We start from the raw sequence: 20,469 nt of genomic DNA on the forward strand, positions 1-20,469 counted from the left end.
CCATTCAGAGGCCAGCTACAGATTTGGTTTTAATGTAAACTATAATAGGTACCTAAACGGTTGGCATCTTGGCTAGGCACCCTGAACAGACCCGATCACCTAGGTGAATTTTTTTTATATTTGTGCTATAAAATGTACCTATGATTACATTGATCACCTAAGGATCAAGATTTTCTAATCGCAGTATACACCACTTCTCGGAACTAGCTCGTTGATTACGAACGAAACAAACGCCTGACGATCGAGCACAGTTCCGTCCCCTAAGCGCGCCCGGCGGAGACTGAGCGCGCAGTGTCGGTGCAGCGTGATTTATACGTCTTTTAAAAATATTTAAATTTACGGTAAAATAGGTCCTATAGTTATGATTATTTTTTTATGGGTTCACATAAAGTTAGAGTTTGCTATAATATTATTTTGAGGGCAAAATATAAGTACAATTTGCGATAAAAAAATATAATGCGACCCTGTTTTCACCGAAAAAATGAAGAAAACTCGGAAGGTATTTTATCAATTTTTTTAAATGAATCTTTGATTTTCAATCATTTTAGCCCCTCGTCCAAGATATGGTGAATTGAATTGTAATCATTCATGTACCAAATGATTCTTGTTTACTGCAAAATTGGCAACCGAAACGACACCTTTCACTGCAAATTTTGAAAAATACTCCCAGGAAAACTCATTTATTTTAGGTTTAAAAAGAGAAAATGCAAACTTTAATTATTTCAGCCGCTAGTTTAGGAAATGATTATTTAAGAACGTTAACAGTTTTTGAATAAATACTAATAGTTACGTCGTAATGTTGAATGAAAAAGGAAGCATTTTGCAAAATACGCTCGTTTGTAGGAATAAGGCCTCTTAACTCGGATGAAGTTGAGGAAAACAAGACTATGTCGTCGGCGAAGCGAAGGTTGGTCAGCCTCCTTTCCCCGACAATCAAGCCCCTCTCTCCCCAAAGCGTTTTAAAAGTAAATCTCTGGCTGTGATAGTTGCCATTTCAACATTTTGTCATGTAATTAAAGGGTAGGTATAATTATGTAACTTTTTCCTACTTTATTTTTTAGCTTTTTGACAATATTTTAGTTGTTTTAGGATAATAAGCGTGTATTTTTAATCTTTTGGGTTTGCCTAATGTAAGTCTTAATTTACAAATATATACAACAAAGATAGAAACATGAGATATTAAATAAAACAACGTTGTTTCCATACTTTTGGCCTGGGGTGTAACCGGGAATCGAACCTGGTCAATATTCTTTATGTAATCGCGTGTAGTATTTGTTTGTATAATTGATGTTGAAAGTAAAAGCCATGCCATTATTATTGAATGGCATGGCTTTTACATAAAAAATTGATTATTATTAAATCTAAAATCGAAGCCATGGTTCCTAAGAACAGATGTCGCTATCTCTCATAGTTTCTGACTTCTCCCTACTGACCCATTTGGTTTTTTTTCGTGTGATAGTCAGCAAACGAGCACACGAGCCGCCTGATGGGATGCAGTCATCGTCGCCCATGGACGTAAGCAACATCACAGGAGCCACTTAAGCATTGCCAACCCTTGAGAACCCTAAATACCTGCTTCTTGAAGAATCCCATGTCGTAGCACAAAGGAAATACCTCAGGAGGCAACTCATTCCACATTCAGCACGTTCTGGGAAGAAACGAGCGGGATGCCCGCTTATTCATGGTGTGCCATGTGTCTAAGAAGTGAGGATGAACTTTGCTCCTTTGGCGGGAGGTGCGGTGATAGAAACGAGACGATGGCATCAGATCAAAAAGTTCTTCGGAACATTCCCCATTGTACAGACGGTAGAACATGCAAAGAGAGCCAACGTCTCTCCGAAGACTAAGATTGATCACCCTGTAGACAGTTGGGTTCTGTTACAAGCATGCATTACTACATATACGTAGTAGTCATAAAACTCATCAAGGACCATAAACAATGTGTGGTTAGGTTTTTGTCATCGTTTCTGCAACCAGTATTTACTTGCATTAGACATATACATAATTTATTGGTAATAAGGTATTACAGGTCACAATTTTTTTTACTTATTTCTACACATCTTACATCTTTTCTTTATATCACAATAGCGTGTGTCTCTGATGACGTCTCTGCTCGTCAGTACTTCACAGAATACAGTATACTAACACTACCCTGTGTACTTATTCAGCAAATAGCGACATTTACCTACGCCAACACGAACAAATTTACTGTGAAACAGGTTAATCTAAATCATCATCTGCGTAGTAACAAGAACGCGGGCTGCCTCGCATCTGTGCCACATCAGTTAGCGAAAAGTGGACGATCAGCCTATGTACTTGGCCCACGTATATACAACCACCTACCTAAAAGTATCAGGGATGCACCTTCCTTCCATAATTTTAAAAGTAGATTAAAACACTGGTTACTAAAATCACCATTTTATGACATAGATGAATATTTTTCCAGTGAAATTATTGATGTACCTAAATAAAATTAACTATAAGAATAAAAATGTACTTAGAATTGTAACATTGTGACATACAAATTGAATGTGTAATATACTCATAGGTATATGTATACTGTATTTATTGATACTATACGAATTTCAAATCTTATACAACCCTGACCTGTAACCTAATGTTATTAATAAATTTTCATTTTCATTTTCATTTTTCATTTTCATTTTCATTTTCATTTTCACTTAAATAAATATTATTTACTAGTTTAAATAGTAGTGTGTCTACTTGAAAAACCACAAATTAAAATATTTTCATAGAAAATAATTTAATTTGTTCTTAGAGTAAATATTATTTGTTTATTAAACAATTCAATATTACACTATTCTTTATAACACATGTTTCATTGCGAGAGATACAAGCGCAAACCAATGCAAGTACGAAAATTGGTGAAAGCAGCATGTTCTTGTAGCGGCGACATGCATGTCGCCTTTTGACTTCGCTTCCGTGTATCATCTGGTGTCTTCGCAGGTGCTGTTTCAGGCTGTACTTTTTGTTATTGCTTTGGTATTAGGCTTCGTCTCAGTATGCTTTTTCTGGTGACGTCGTAGGGAAGATTTCTCACTGCACTTGAAGCCGCAACGACTACATGTGTAAGGTTTTTCTCCAGTGTGTGTTCTCAGGTGTGATTTTAAGCTTTTTTTCTGAATGCATTTGTAATCACAGTGGCTACAATGAAATGGCTTCGCCCCAGTATGTATCATTATGTGATTTCGTAAGTCTGATTTACGAGTGAATTTATAATCACAATAGCTGCACGTAACATGCTTCTCGCCAGTATGTTTCCTTTCGTGTCTTCGTAACAGAGAACTAAAACTGGACTTGTAGTCACAGTGACTACATTTGTAAGTATTTTGTCGAGTGTGTATTCTCAGGTGTCTTTTTAAGTGTGTTTTACTTTTGAATTTGTAATCACAGTGATTACATTGAAATGGCTTCGCCCCTGTATGTATCATCAGGTGATATTGAAAATGTGATTTGTAACTGAAATTGCGATCGCAGTGGCTACACTGAAAAGGTTTTTCGCCAGTATGTTTCCTTTCATGTGTTCGTAACATAGAACCAGTACTGCACTTGTAGTCGCAATGACTACATTTGTAAGGCTTTTCTCCAATGTGTATCCTCTGGTGTGTTTTTAAGAGTGATTTATTATTAAATTTTAAATCACAATGACCGCATTTGAAAAGCTTTTCTTCAGTGTGTATTCTCTGGTGTATTTTTAAGCTTGATTTCCGATTGCATTTGTAATCACAGTAGCTACATGTAAAAGGTTTCTCGTCAGAATGTGTCATTTCATGGACTCGTAAGCCTGAACTATTTCTGCTTTTGTAATCACAATGACTACATTTGTAAGGCTTTTCCCCAGTGTGTATCCTCTGGTGTATTTTTAAGTGTGATTTCCGATTACATTTGTAATCACAGTGGCTACATTGAAATGGCTTCGCACCAGTATGTATCATCTGATGCCCTAATAAATGTGGTTTCTGAATGAATTTTTTATCACAGTAGCTACACGTAAATGGCTTCTCGCCAGTATGTGTCCTTTCATGCATTCGTACGCAAGTAATATTCCTGCTTTTGTAGTCGCAATAACTACATTTGTGAAGCTTTTTTCCAGTGAGTATTCTCCGGTGTCTCAGGTTGTGCGTCTTCTGGTGTAGTAGCAGATTTGATTCAACACTGCATTTGAAATCACAGTCGCTACACTGAAAAGGTTTTCCAGCCATGTGTATTGTTTGGTGTTTGTGTAAATCACTTTTACACGAACTTGTGTAACTACACTGACTACAATTAAAACTGTTCTGAACTGAGTGACTCTTTAAATGAGTCTCCAACCTTTTCTTGGAACTTGTTGTATACTCACATTCAGCGCACATGAAATTTGAAACACCATGTTCGCTATTCTCGTGATCCTTTAAAAGCAATTTGGACTGAAACGTAGAATTACAAAAATCACAAGCAAATAGTTTTGGTCCGGATGAAAAGTGCGTGTGTTCTATGTGTTTATTAAAAATAAACTTGTTTCTGAAACGCTTGCCACAGTGCTCACAGTAGTATAATTTGTCTCCACTGTGAACTGTTGCGTCGTCGCGGAGGCGCTCGAGCACCACGGAACAACCCATCGCGAGTTGTCCCCTGGCGCGGGCGGCGCTGCCGTCCAAACACACTGAAACACAAATTAACAAAACATTGAAACGGGTTATATCGAGAATTTAAAATATTTTTAAAATTTCGAGCTTGGAACCAGCACTTTGGTCACCGATTGGGTGTAATAACATATAGATCGTGTCGTTCACGAGGACGAGTGCCTTGGTTCGTATTGTCATGCGATTAATGTTAGATTTGTCAAATTCGCGGGTCATCCTGAATGACAGGGTAACCCTTAAAGTTCTTAGAATAGAGCTAACTGTAGTAATTAGGCAGTCAATCCTTTTCATAAACTTGTTTAAGTTTTCATATTTATTTATTTATTTATTTAATCTTTATTGCACAAAAGAAAATACAATCGTACAAAAGGCGGACTTAATGCTATGAGGCATTCTCTACCAGTCAACCTTCGGGCAAAGTAGATAATTTGTAGGCGGTGCAACATAGTGATTACATATATATATACAAGTATAGTTAAATAATGGACAGGCATAGACATACATACATATATCTGCATATATAATATTCATATAAATACATACAATATACATACATACAAATACATAAGATATCAGATGAAACTTTCAAAACAGAAACACTAAGAATTCATCGTTCTGCCAGCAAAGTACTCACGTAAGGATTTTTTAAATGCAAATCTATTCGGACACTGTCTAATTTTAACAGGGAGACTATTCCAAAGGCGAGCTGCCTGAATAGAGAAAGAATAGGACATGAAACCTGTTCGGTGAGATGGTATGGACAAAGAAAGGTTGCCAGTAGAGCGAAGTTGACGGACACGAGAAACACCATAGTAGTTGAAGAAAGAAATATTTCAATTTATCCGAAACAATAGTTAATTTTTTTATGTTGAAGAAAATGTATTTATAGAGGAAAACGTTAAAGAATGTACTTTCCTATTCATAAGTTGGCCGAAGAAAAATTTATAAAAACATTAGAGGTCCCTTTTATAGTTTTTCGTAAATAATTCTTAAACGGTGGCCCGTAGCAAAAAATGTTCTATTACTGTCCGCGCGCCAATTCCGTGCATTCGGAGGTCGAGGAAGTGGGAGGGTGCGCGCCGGGCCCGTACGTACAAAATGACACCACTCTGTCATGACGCCCAACATTCCTAACATTCCTCAGCCGTGCACGGAATTCGTGCATAAGTAATCTTCGGACGTTGTCAAAGGAACCTTCAACGTTTCCCATATGGTTTATATTTGCCAGCTTAATGCCAGAGATATTGGGTGCCGTGTGCGCATGACGTTCTTGGGTTTGACAGATAGCGTTCCAAAAGTTAATAGCGTTAATAACCACTACTGCGTGTGTTTATATATATATATATATATATATATAGTCCTCCTCATCGTTTTCGATGACGGCGACCCCAAATAAACATTTTGGACGTTGTCTAGCGTGAGCCCTAATGTGGCTGGCCAGGCCGAACTTGTTCTTAAATGCTCTATTGCACGCGTGACAATAAAGTTGGCCAGCTGCGTTGAACGTGTACACGTAGGAGGGCTTAGGTTTTTCTTTCCGCAACTGGAGTTTCATGTCTAGGCTGGTGAGGCGGTTATCTTCAAATATTTTGACACCGTTATGGATGGTAGAACGCCAACATGACCTTCTTCCAGCAAGCTCCTCCCAACGCTCAGGGTCGATGGCGCAGGCACTCAGATGCCGTTTGAGAACGTCCTTGTAGCGCAGGTGCTGACCACCGTGCTTCCGCTTACCCACCGCCAACTCAGAGTAGAGAACAGCTTTAGGCAAGCGGTGGTCATCCATTCGAAAGATGTGCCCACACCATCTGAGCTGCCGCTGCATTAGTATGGCCTCCATACCATACATTTCGGAACGACGCAAGACCTCAGAGTTGGGAACATGGTCCTGCCACTTGATCCTGAGTATAGACCGCAGACACCTCAGGTGGTAAGTGTCCAGTTTTTTTACGTGGTCGTTTGTTTACGAGGCACCATGTCTCTGCTCCATATAAAAGGACAGGAATGATTAGCGCCCTGTAGACGCTAATTTTTGTCTTGAGCTTGAGATCATGGGACCTCCAGACGCGATCTGTGAGTCGTCCGAAATTAGCAGCGGCGTTAGCGATACGTGAAGGTATCTCCGAGGCTAAGGTGTTATCACGCCGGATAGTGCTTCCAAGATATTGCGTGTGTTTATGTATTGTATTCGAAGACACATTTTATTAACTTGCTTACGATTTAATTAATTTGCCTCGATATAAATCATCGGTAAATTAGCTTTTCTCCCCTAAAACCACATTTGTAATCATTTATGTAACGAATTACGCCTTTCCTATTAAAGTTGGTATACATCGTATACGACCACGGCCTATCCTCTGAATATCATTATGAATGTATAGTATAGTAGGAGGAACGAGAAGTGCAGGATAAAATAATAGTATCTACTAACCCGCCGCTGACGAGTCTCCGTCACTCAGCACATCATCCGTCTCCGACTTGACGAGGGGGTCTACATCTGAAACAATAACAAGGAGCTCTAGGAATATTGGTAGTGCCTTTATACCAATATTTAAGCGAAAAAAAAAGATGCGGGGAGATATGTATGGGAGCCCTCAAGACACCAGAAGGGAATTGAAATATTAAGTGGACTGTATCTAAAATTAACGAGAAGTACTTGTTTGACGCTTAGAATTAAGGGTGTTAGAAGAAATGCCTGCGCACATACCTTTGGAGCTCGTTGTGTGTCTCTTCGGCTGGCCAGCACTTCATAAAACTTTCACCAAGACTTCAGCGTCAATCACGTGTATCACATTCACTCCAGTTCAACAGTTTTTGCTAGTTTTCACACATTTTGATTTATTCAAATTAGAGACGATGCTGTTAGTCAAGCATCAATTCGGGAACTGACTTCGCCAAGATGGCGTCTCATATAAGTGCCGTAAAACGAGACGGCGATACGGCTTTGTGCGCGTTGGCAAGGGATAGGTAGCTTGGAAGGGTTTAGAGCGTTTTCACAAGTACCTACATTTTTAAAGTATTAAGAAAAAAAATAGCTACCTTAAACAAAAAATATCAAATTTGAAACTCAACATCCCCCCGGCCTTGAAGGAACCCTTCAAAGAAAAGGAAGGGGAGAGCAAAAGTGCTCAAACTATAATAATATAATCGCGGCATATGGTCATTGTGCCAAGTTACTTGCTAAGTTCGTAATAAAAATTCAAACAAAAAATTTACCGAACACCACAACCAAAGAAAAAAGGTTTAAATAACAATGCACAACAATCGTGCTAATAACTAAGTAAGTTACGTAAAACGCAAGTATAAGCTAAGCTAACTTAAGTATTATATTTAATTGGTCTATATTAGACGTGAACTAAACCTAAGATTCTTAACTAAACATAAGACTACTATTGAGTCGGTAACGGACATAACCGTATGACGGGACGTTTATACGTTCCAGTCTTCGTCTTAACTTCCGCCACGCGTACGACTCCGTCTTGGCTATTAGGATAGACGTTGGTTATGATTCCTAATGGCCATTGTAAAGGCGGGGCGTTATCAACGCTTAATATTACTACGGTACCAACTTTAATTGGATTTGAGGGAGTATTCCACTTTTCCCGTTGCTGCAAATTATGTAAATACTCCGATTTGAATCTCTTCCAATACGACTGCACTAGCGAGTCCATTAATGAAAACCGAGACAGTAAGTCGGGGCGTTCATCAGATAAATCAGCCGCGGGTAAAAATTCCAACGGAGACGTGGTCAAAAAATGAGAAGGGGTAAGCGCGAGCGGTTCGGAAGGGTCCGAGCTTAAAGCATACAAAGGTCGACTGTTGAGCAAAGCTTCTACCTGAGTAAGGACGGTTTCCATCTCCTGAAAGGTTAGGATCTGCTTTCCTATGACTCTAAACAGTAAGGTCTTAGTGATTTTTATATTAGCTTCCCATATACCTCCGAAATGGCTAGCGGTAGGAGGATTCATTTTCCAAGTGATACGATGTTTCGCGAGCTCGTCGCTGAAAGACTTATAGTAGTCGTCCGATTGTAAAACATCGTGAAGCTCTTTAAAATAAGCTTTTGCGGATACGAAATTCGTCCCGTTATCCGAGTAAACAAAGTTACAGGGACCTCGTCGCGATAGAAAGCGCTTGAAAGCGTCTATGAAACATGCAGAAGTTAGATTTGAGGCCAATTCTATATGAACGGCTTTAGTTACAAGGCAAATAAAAAGGCATATATAAGCCTTAACGCTGCGTATGCCGCGTTTCCGGTAAGGAGTAACATACAGGGGTCCAGCAAAGTCTATACCTGTATGCATAAAGGCTTTGCATTGCTCTAAGCGACATTTCGGCAAATCTGACATAAGAGGAAAAGTAGGTCTAGGATTCAACCTAAAACAACGGTTACATTTTTGAGTGCGGTGCCGCACAATGCGACGCGAGGAAATAATCCAAAATTTAGTTTTTAATATAGCAACTAAATGCTGAGGCCCTGCATGCAGGTTTTTGCGGTGATAGCAATCAATTATTAATTCTACTATATGACCTTTTTTAGGTAGAATTATAGGGTGCTTAGATCCATAATCCAGCGATGAGTTCGATAAGCGACCTCCAACGCGTAAAATCCCATCAGAAAGGAAAGGAAACAGTTTCTGTAACTTTAGCGAGCATTTACGTCCTTTAGAAATGGACTTGATGTCAGCTGAGAAGTGTGCATCTTGTACCGCTTTTATAATTTTAAGTTCAGCGGTATTTAGGTCATTAGCGGTAATTACATCATTTCGCGGTAGCTTCTTCAGAAAACGAAGCACATAAACAGTAGTTCGAAGAAGTTTGTTCCAAGTAGAACAACGGAGGGCGAGCGTTAATAGAGGATGTTCAATCTTAGTAACCTCCGTGGTCACGTGGGACAAGGTTTTCTCCTCGGGCAGGTGTGACCGATTCGGAACGAATCTTTGTATAGGCCAACACTCTGTAGGTTGTGATAACCAAGCGGGTCCTTTAAACCAAAGCTCATGCTGGAGCAATTGGGAAGGAGTAAGACCGCGTGACACGCAGTCACCGGGGTTTTGCGAGCCTGCAACGTGATATAAGTTGTCAGGTGAAATATTGGTTTGAATTTGCGAAATGCGATTCGCGACGTAAGTGTCAAATCTATGTGGAGAGGCGACCGACCAACATAAGGCGACCTCTGAGTCTGAAAATGCAAAAATATTATTTATTTTATGCCTATTCGACATGGTGTCATGAACTTCCTTAAGAAGTTTAGAAAGAAGTAATATCCCGCAAAGTTCCAAACGAGCAAGAGTAATTTTAGGTTTAGCGGAAGCTACTCTCGATTTCGAACAAAGCAACGTGACCACAGGCGGCTCGTTGCCATTCACGACGTGGGAATATATTACGCACCCATATGCGGATTCGCTGGCATCGGAAAAACCAACCAACGAAACTTGAGACCTCATCTCAATGCCTAAATGTCGAGGAAAACTAAGGCGAGATATTTGCGGTAGCTCGGCTAAATATTGTTGCCACTGCTTAACAATATGCGAGGGGGGCTCTTCGTCCCAATCGATAGAAAGAAGCCAAAGCTGCTTAATTATCAATTTGGCGTACAAAATAACTGGGCCGACGAGTCCTAAGACATCGTACAGGCGTGCGGTAGCCGAAAGAATGGCGCGCTTGGTACAAACGGACGGAGGACTCGAGATATCAAAAACAAAGCTGTCTCGTGCAGGTAACCATTTCAAACCTAAAACCTTAAAAGTACTTCCATCGTCGAAGGAAATAGATTTAGATTGTCGGTGCGACTCAGGTATGTGTTCGAGCAATTCGCGTGAATTGGAAGACCATTTGAGTAAATCAAATCCACCTGCTTTGAAAAGGGCGATCAATTCGTCTGCTATCTTAACAGCTTCCTCGGGTGAAGAAGCAGAAGAAGCAAGGTCGTCCATGTAGACATCTCTTTCGAGCACAGAGGCTGCCTTCGGCCATTTGTGCCGCTCATCGGCCGCTAACTGACGTAACGTCCGAATTGCCAAAAAGGCTGAAGGTCGAAGTCCAAACGTCACTCTCGTGAACGTTAACACTTCGAGCGGGTCGGTATCAGAAAACCGATATAAAATCCGTTGGTATTTGCGGTGCGAAGGGTTCACATAAATGCATAAGTACATTTGTTTTACATCAGCGAAAAATGCTGTTTTATAAATGCGCACATTTAATAAAATGTGAAAAATATTAGCCTGTAGGTTACATCCGGTATGTAAAATATCATTTAAAGATAAACCTGTATCTGTCCTTGAACTTCCGTCTAGGACAGGTCTCACTTTTGTACTTATTTTATCGCTGCGTAATACAGGGTGGTGCGGTAGATAAAATCCACGAGTATTAGATTCGTCATCAGTTGACGCGCGGGTGAGTATACCTTTATCAAGATAATCGTGAATAACTTCGTCGTATCCAGACTTAAGATCAGGATTTTTAGCGAATTTCTTTTCTAAAAGTAAAAAACGCCTTTTTGCGGTATTAAAAGAATCGCCCAATGTCTGAGGATTGTCTTTAAACGGAAGGTCCACCGTATAACTGCCGTCAGTATTACGGACAGTGGTAGAAGTGTAAATATTTTCACATTTTTGATCTTCTGGACTCAAAAAGGTACGCGAAGGTATCTCTTCTACTGCCCAAAAGTTCTCAACGAGCCTATGAAGCGGATCGCTAGTAAACGCGCAAAGCGTGCGAGAAGCGGTGGGCGGGTTAGCTATAGCGGCGTCACCCATTATTACGTACCCTAAGGTCGTTTCTAGCGCGGTAGGTATTGTAGGATCCGAACTCTCAATTTTCCTAGACAGCAATATTTTGCAATAAATATTAACCCCTAAGAGTATATCTATGGGTCCAGGTTCCGAGAAGCCACCGTCGGCGAGCGGTAAGTTGCGAGCAAAATCAATAACCTCTTTATTTACGCGCGAGTCGGGTAACTGTGAGGTTATGCGATTTACTATCAACGGACGGATCGAATATTTATGTGAATCATCTAATAAAGATGAAAAGGTGAGCGCGGTATTGCCCTTTGTCTCGAGAGCTATTTCTCCCAAGCCAGAGGCTTCAGTAGCGTGTAGCGGTTTATTTATAGCAAGCGCAAGGCGATTGCAACAGGCGACAGTAATATAATCCGACATTGATCCCGGATCAATTAATGCGCGAAGGATATGCGTGCGGTTTAAGGAATCAATAACCTTAATTTTAGCGGTTGCGAGTAAAGCGGTAGTTAGGCATGGACCACTATTGTCCTTACATGCCATCGTGCGGATGGACGCGGAAATTACCTCACGAGGAGGCGGCAAGCTATTTTCGACCTTAACTGCGGAAATTGTAGGGTCTATATTAGCTTGAGCGGGGTTATCGGCCCGTACAGCTGAAAAGGCTGGGGTCGAGTCATAAGCGATAGCGGATGCGGGAGTAACAACATTATTTGTTATTGCGGGAAAACAATTATTAGAAGCGGGTGCGGATACCACTGCACTAACGTTGCAGTGAGATTTCTCTTTCGTATTAAAATGTAACATCGTATGATGTCTTAACGAACAATGAGAACAATGATGCTTGGAAGTGCAAGCTAATGTCTTATGTTTCACACTTAAGCAGTTATTGCAAAAAGAGTTTGATTTTATGAAGTTGAACCTATCGTGCGGTGTCATTTTATTAAAAGATTGACATGAATATAAATGCTCATGTTGTTTATTTTTACACAATGAACATTTATCGCTGGCGCTTGTGCTATTGGCCGCATCTGTGTTTACAAACGACTTAGATTTTTGTAACAAGCGTTGTTTAGCAGAATTATCAACCGGTTTATTAATTGTCGCATTTGGCGAACGAGATAAAACTTTATTTTGTTCTTTAACAAATTCAATCAAATTTTGATAAGAGGGGATTTTCTCTTTGCGGTATGTAATTTCGAACAATTTAATTGTATCGGAATCCAACTTTTGCAGCGCTAAATGTAAAAGCATGAAGTCGGTTAAGTCATTCAGGTGCAACTGCTTAAGGGCTTCTACAGACGAGTTAAATTTATTTATAAATAAATCCAAGCCGGCGGCGTTGGTTGCGGTTAATTGTTTAAATGTTAGCAGCTGATTAAAATACGCTGATGCTAACGAACGTGGATCATCGTATTTTTGTATTAATGCGTTCCAAATTATTGGATAATTTTCCGCGGTTGTGGGCAAGCCGGAGCAAACATTTGCTGCATTGCCAGTCAATTTGCCAACTAAATAGTACACCTTTTCGCTGTCAGTCAGCGATGCGTTTTCGTGAATAATACTTTTAAACTGTTGGTAAAACAAAGGCCAGTTTTTGACATCTCCGTCAAAAGAAACTAACTCCAATTTAGGCAGGCGGCATTTTGGTTTCGACGAATTTGTCGGTTCAGAGGGAACCTTGGATTCGTTATCTATCAGAACTTGCTTGATATAACAATACATTTCCTCAAAGGCCGTCCATGACTCGTAATCTATTTCTGAGTCAGGATGCAATTGTAATTGCAATAAATTATATGACTCCAAAACGGCTTCGTAATCTTCACGCAATTTATCTAAATTTAATGCACTCGTGTGAAATGGCCTATATTGAGTAGCATCGGTTTCCGCCTTATAAGCAAGTTCCAAGATGTTTTCTACGCGCTTGTATATAACATCGCGCCGAACTGTATAGAGGGCAAGCTGATTTTTGTTTGTATCGCTATGAGCGTCCTCGCTGCCTTTTCCATTCTTTGTTTGTTTTGTCATTCTTATTGGGTATGAATAAGTTTTGCAATAAAACTAAATTAAAACGTCGTAAATAAATAGTGTACCTACGAGTTATTTGTATGCAGGTGTAGTGTACTATTTAGTATAGGAATTTGACTAAACGTATTTATGTGAATGGAATATAATATATGCGGTTTAAATAAATGAGTTCCCTTTAAAAATAGGTATACCTAACGAATACAAGCCGCGAGTCAACGACGTTATATAGCGAACGGAATATTTTTCTACCCGAAATATTTGAGCGAGCGGTGTGACGTTAACTGTGCCGTGGAACGTGCAATCGTATAGGTGCGAAACGAGCGGAATAAATGAACTAGCCGAACAAATCCGAACTATCACGAATGAATTGAAATAATTAGTTAGACTATCTCCAAGATGGCTAACAATTATGGAATGTGAACAAAGAAAAAGTGGAACACGTGTATATGTATGTTTGTCATAAAATTAAAATAAATTAGGAAATAACCTACGATCTGTCGTGTTTAGCAACGCGGAGCGGAAACAAAACGAAATAACTGCCGATGCGGGAGATATAATAGGATAAATGACAGTATATTTCAGTTACGTAAACACAATGACCATATAGTTAGCGGTATATTTATGACAAATGGATATAGATCCGGCTCGAATGGATCAAAAAATATGGTAGTGCCTTTATACCAATATTTAAGCGAAAAAAAAAGATGCGGGGAGATATGTATGGGAGCCCTCAAGACACCAGAAGGGAATTGAAATATTAAGTGGACTGTATCTAAAATTAACGAGAAGTACTTGTTTGACGCTTAGAATTAAGGGTGTTAGAAGAAATGCCTGCGCACATACCTTTGGAGCTCGTTGTGTGTCTCTTCGGCTGGCCAGCACTTCATAAAACTTTCACCAAGACTTCAGCGTCAATCACGTGTATCACATTCACTCCAGTTCAACAGTTTTTGCTAGTTTTCACACATTTTGATTTATTCAAATTAGAGACGATGCTGTTAGTCAAGCATCAATTCGGGAACTGACTTCGCCAAGATGGCGTCTCATATAAGTGCCGTAAAACGAGACGGCGATACGGCTTTGTGCGCGTTGGCAAGGGATAGGTAGCTTGGAAGGGTTTAGAGCGTTTTCACAAGTACCTACATTTTTAAAGTATTAAGAAAAAAAATAGCTACCTTAAACAAAAAATATCAAATTTGAAACTCAACAAATATGTACTTAATAAAGTATTTAAAAGAATATTTTTGTGTACCACAAATGTGTAGTATGAAAGAAGTAAATTGTTTATTTCTAAACAATAAATCAAACACTTGTTTACCAAAATAAATAAAGTGTCCAAGGGAATATGTAGTAGCTATTATTATTGCCATCGTAATTACGCATACACCTAGTAATATTTGCTACTTATTTAGGAATTAGGAATACATTTTTGTACAATTTTCGCATTTAAAATGTGACATAAGTATACAATATTACATGTATCAAAACATGAACTAACCCATGAGTTCCTTCAGTTCCTTGCTCTTCTCTTCGCCGACCTCCGACTGCTCCACCAGTATGGGCTCTTCATAATCTGAAGCAAAACTTAATTATATAAACCTCAGAACAAACACAGCTTTATGCAGCATTCACAATGAGTGAGGTCACCACACATCGGTGCAGTTCAACTTGTATAATCTTTAATAGAAAAAACCGACTTTACTAAACATAGGCCAAGCAATAAGAAGGTATAGAGGGAAATGCTAGGAACACAATTTTTGACTTCGTAGCTCTGTTTGGACTAGTTAGGAGATGAACATATCAAAAGTCCCCGACCGTAACCCTGGTGTTGGGGGGAGAGGGGGGTTTGAAGGTTCAATATTTCGGTTTTTCGATTATATCTCGGAAACCATGCGTCTGAGCGACATGGCCACTTATACAAAATGATAAATGATTTAATTTGTTACAAGTTTTATTAGGTCAAGTTTTTTGATATCTTGTATAGTTTTTGAGATATCCGCGCTTATTTAGGGCTCTCATTTTTATCATGATTATCTACATCAGTGAAGCTGCTAGGCCGGTTTTGGTTACGTCTTCATATAAATCGGGGGTGCTGAATTCATTTATGGTATCAACATTGACACCTTTCCGCAGTAAAAACATATAAACTTTAAACAAATAACTTTTTTTAAACTCCTCTTCACGCTTAAACCGCTGAACCGAATAAGTTGAAATTTAGTAAATAGATGTTTTAAGTCCCGAGACAGGATATAATATAGTTTTTATCTCAAAAACCATACTTTGAAAGTGTGAAATTTGGTGTGAGGGGAATTCAGCTTCTTCGCCGAAGTTGAATTCCTGAGGTTAATACTATTTAAATTTAGGTTTGAAGTCATGTTTTGTATCATTTTCAACTAAATCAAACATGTAGACCACCCCAAATATTATTTGATTATTTAAATACGTTAAGCGGTTATTGATTCCCCATACAAACTTCCACCCCTGTTTTCACACCCTTAAAAGATGATTTTGGTTATGAAAACTATCCTATGTACTGGGCCGGGACTCAAACCATCTCTATACCAAATTTCAACGGAATCGGTTCAGCGGTTTAAGCGTAAAGTGGAGTTTAAAAAAACATCTTTTTAAATTCTGTTTTAAGAGGCCGCTATACAAAGCTACGAAGTCAAAAATTGTGTTCCAAGCATTTCCCTCTATAACTTTTTTTGGGCATTCATTTCCTTGCCTACTAGTAATATTTGCTACTTATTTAGTAATTAGGAATACATTTTTGTACAACTTTCGCATTTAAAACGTGACATAAGTATACAATATTACATGTATCAAAACATGAACTAACCCATGAGTTCCTTGCTCTTCTCTTCGCCGACCTCAGACTGCTCCACCAGTATGGGCTCTTCATAATCTGAAGCAAAACTTAATTACATAAACTCAGAACAAACACAGCTTTATGAAGCATTCGCGAAGAGTCAGGTCACCACACATCGGTGCGGTTCAACTTGTATAATCTTTAATAGAAAAAACCGACTTTACTAAACATATTGCATCAAAACAAACTGTAAAAAAGGTTTTGGGGTCGCGGAAAGCTGACCCCTCCATTATGTTTTCTTTTATTTTTCAAATATTGTCAGGTGAACCCATAACTCACAAATTACTACCACAAGCTCAGAGTCATAGTGAACCGTAATAATACCAAAACTAGCTCGATTTTGTTTAGTGTTTCAGGAGTATTGTGCCGTTCTCGAGAACATTCTCCGTTTCTTATGGGGAATGTTAAGAGAACAAAACGGAGAGGTTCTCGAGAACGGAACAACTATGTTCAGGAGACTATGAAAGGAGTGAGGAGTGTGAAAAAATATTATTAAACAGATTTGTATCAAATTATTTTACATGTTTCAATAAATTTATATAAAAATGTTTATTAAGTTATAGAGCAGTTCACTGGACCAGCTGTTGATGGAAAGAATAACCTACTCTATATTTATGACGGTACTTTTGTCAGTTTCAACCTTAAAATATTTTGGTGGTAATACTGGGAATTGATTTTTTCAGTTGTTACTCTTGGGCACAATTGAGCAAAAATTTTACATTTACTTGGTAGTAACTATAAGTAGTGAGAATGCATACTACAAGTTGATACATGATACAACTGACATAAGTGGCCACACCTATACGTACTACAGTAGTGTGGGTGTGCTGACGTGTAATGAGCACGTGTTGTCTTATGTGCTCCATCTTGTAGCGGCGACATGTGATATACATACAAGGGCATTGCAGTTACAAAGACAACAGTATTGTAAATTAATTTTTAACATGCAGAAACGTCTGCGATCGATGCTATTAAGCTTAGAATAAATTTAAAAGTGGAAAAATTACTGCCTTGGGTGAGACTTGAACTCACGGCCTCTGGATCCAGAGTGAGTTCAAGTCTCACCCAAGGCAGTAAATTTTTCCACTTTTAAATTTAACAGTATTGTATTTATAGATATATATTAAAACTATGTCAACAGACAAGTACTTACATAACACGTCAAACACAGAATCATCATCCGCGCCATCAGCAGCCAGCTCAGATTTGACCGCAGACTCCGCTGAACAACACAAGAAACGTTATTTAATAATAAAACAAGCTAAGAGAATCCTAACCGTCTACCTTTCCTTAAGAGTCTGCTTGAACCTAAAAAAGTTTAAAAAGTATTCCTAAACTGAAGCAAAATGACTGATACATGTTGTGTATAGTATAATTATATCAGTAACCCATACATTTATTGTGATTATCAAAATAAAATTTTAATTCAGATAATTATTATCTTGACACACCAAACACACATGAAGTAAATTAAAATTAGTTGTTAAAGCCAACCTTTAACAATCAGTGCCTGCAGCTCCGCCTGGCTGCGCTGCACTTGCAGCTTGAAGTCACTCGCGTTTCGCAGGCGGCCCATGCACGCCAAGCAGATGCCGCACGAGCCCGAGCCGCCCACTACCAGCTGCAAGTTAAATAGTACATTTATTTTAACTTTATATAATTTTTGTTTTTCCTATGTACCACAACAATGTTTAAATGTAAAATGTATCCACGAATGCAGTGTCGATACAAACCCGATAGGGTTTCACGGCACTTTTCTGTCTGATGTAATGTAAGATTTTAATATAGAATAAATAATAATAATAATAACGAAGGCAAATAATTCACTTCTGTCTGTTCTGACTTCAAATTATTGTTGCTGTTACTCCACAATTAAAGTTGTAGTACATGTGGATCTCTACTGTTTCCCATAAAGTTTTAAGTCATAATGTATTGTTTGTCCACATTTTCGTTAGTCATAGTTTAGTTTTTCTCAGAAACGCGTAACTTTTCAGGATTGCCATAAAACTAACCTAACCTAACCTATCTATAGGATAACCTTACGAAAATCCTGAAAAGTAAACGGTTTCAGAATTATGACTAATGATAATCTGACAATCATTACATTATGTCTTTCAATAATTATGTCAAACAAAGGGATCCGACTTACATGTATATCAAAGCACTCTTTGATCATGTCGGCATATATCTCCGTTTTGCCGAGATGTGTGTACGGCGTCGTCAGGTCCTTGTCCGGAGGACACCTCAGGCAGCAGTGACACACGTGCATCACGTCCATCGCGTCCATCACGGCAGCCGTGCGGTGCACAAGAATGCTTCAATGGACTCAAAACATTATAACATTATATTATATTACAGAAATAGCAGCCTCTAGGACCTTTGCCAGAGTCAATTAGAAGTAGATAATAAGTATCAACAAAATTAATTAATTACACATTACTAGCAAGAAACCACAGCGTACTCACGCTTCCGATACAAAGACTACAAAGAGAAAGAAATGAAATTAATTATGGAAATGAGACTGACAGTTAAAAAGTTTTAACATTAAATTGACCATAGACCTAGTATTGTATAGATGAGCTATACGCGTGCGCTCGTGAGGGACAGAACATACGTAATGAAACAAAATTAAAAACCCGTTTTAATCATGAATCTAGTATAACATGGATCGGTCATGAGGGGTGGGGCGAAATGACCGAACGGGATAGTCTTATGTATCTTTCAGTAGTAGTGACAGAGAGCAATACATTACTTTTTGTCTTTGTCATAGTTTCACTTTTCCACCGCTGCCACAACCGAAATTGTGGCAAACAAATAAGTACGGGACATGTCATTCTTGTTTAATTATTGTTGTTTTCTATGAAATTGTGCTTTCTCTTATAAAACATAGTGATGGTTAGCGTTTTGAATTGATAAAATAATGGTGAATTGTTCTGTAATCGGCTGTAATAGCCGCTCTGAGCAAAAATATGAGAACATAACGTGTAAGTACGGTATTTTACACCTTCCTCTTAACGCAATATGTGAGAATATCATCGTAAAATTACGTTACACTCAAAGCAATGTAGAATCAAACGATTTCAATAAAAAAATCACAATTATCTACGCAAATTAACAAAACATTATTTGTAAAATTATCCGCCCAAATTACGTAGGTTGTTTGTGGTAATATGTCAGCTACTCAGACGAGTCTGAGGTCAGCCGTTTTTAATCTTCTTCTTAATTTAGCTGCATAACAATCATGTTAGGGATACCAGATGAAAATATCATAATTTTATGGGTAATTTTGACCTCGAAGTTTTTTCGTATTTCTAATTCCAAAAAATAAAATAAACAAATGTTGTGAAGATTAAATGTGGTGTACATTAATTGGTGTGAATAATGTGATTGTGATTTGTGATTTCATAAAATTAAAACTCATAATACATTTTATTTTACGTTTTATTTACTAAACATGTTTAGTTTTATAACATTTAAAACTTTCGCGGTTTAAACACATATTAAATCACATTTAGAAACGGGTCTATCGCGAATTTATTTTGTTACCTTTATTTACCGACGTTTCGACACAGGTTTCACTGGTCGTGGTCGCGGCTAACTGACGTCCCAGCAAAATGTCAAAACAAAGATTTGTGTGACTACCCCACGAAAAGTGCATTTAAAGTTCGAGGTAGACATCACATTTTCAAACCACCCACTACACATAAAAGTTAATTATTGTCAATAGTCCGACACACAACACTCACAACATCCGCGCACACATCCGAAGATAGATCCCTTGGCTTCCATTTGGCATTTTCTTGGGTGATCCAGAAGTTAAAGCCAAGGGATCTATCTTCGGATGTGTGCGCGGATGTTGTGAGTGTTGTGTGTCGGACTATTGACAATAATTAACTTTTATGTGTAGTGGGTGGTTTGAAAATGTGATGTCTACCTCGAACTTTAAATGCACTTTTCGTGAGGTAGTCACACAAATCTCTGTTTTGACATTTTGCTGGGACGTCAGTTAGCCGCGACCACGACCAGTGAAACCTGTGTCGAAACGTCGGTAAATAAAGGTAACAAAATAAATTCGCGATAGACCCGTTTCTAAATGTGATTTAATATATGTTTAGTTTTGTACCACCTGCGCGAATTATAGGAGGTATTTCATTGTTCATACGCCTAAAAAGAACGGCCCATTGACATT

General features: G+C 38.6%; 1 protein-coding gene across 2 annotated transcripts; it reads right to left on the reverse strand.

The window, feature by feature from the left end:
* Positions 1-2,695: 2,695 nt before the first annotated feature.
* On the reverse strand, positions 2,696-18,746 carry LOC134750957 (oocyte zinc finger protein XlCOF6-like). 2 transcript variants are annotated; one of them, XM_063686250.1, is made up of 7 exons: positions 18,430-18,746; positions 17,775-17,901; positions 17,434-17,502; positions 16,251-16,316; positions 14,910-14,984; positions 7,075-7,140; positions 2,696-4,663 (listed from the first exon to the last, which is right to left on the reverse strand). In XM_063686250.1, exons 1-7 carry the CDS (start codon positions 18,565-18,567, stop codon positions 2,976-2,978), a joined length of 2,229 nt encoding a protein of 742 aa, XP_063542320.1. In that variant the 5' UTR covers positions 18,568-18,746; the 3' UTR covers positions 2,696-2,975. The 2 variants fall into 2 exon arrangements, with proteins under 2 accessions (XP_063542320.1, XP_063542321.1); XM_063686251.1 differs by lacking the exons at positions 14,910-14,984; positions 16,251-16,316.
* Between the last annotated feature and the right edge of the window lie 1,723 nt (positions 18,747-20,469).

The sequence above is a fragment of the Cydia strobilella genome, chromosome 21 (assembly GCF_947568885.1).
Source record: "Cydia strobilella chromosome 21, ilCydStro3.1, whole genome shotgun sequence".
Lineage (NCBI taxonomy): Eukaryota > Metazoa > Arthropoda > Insecta > Lepidoptera > Tortricidae > Cydia > Cydia strobilella.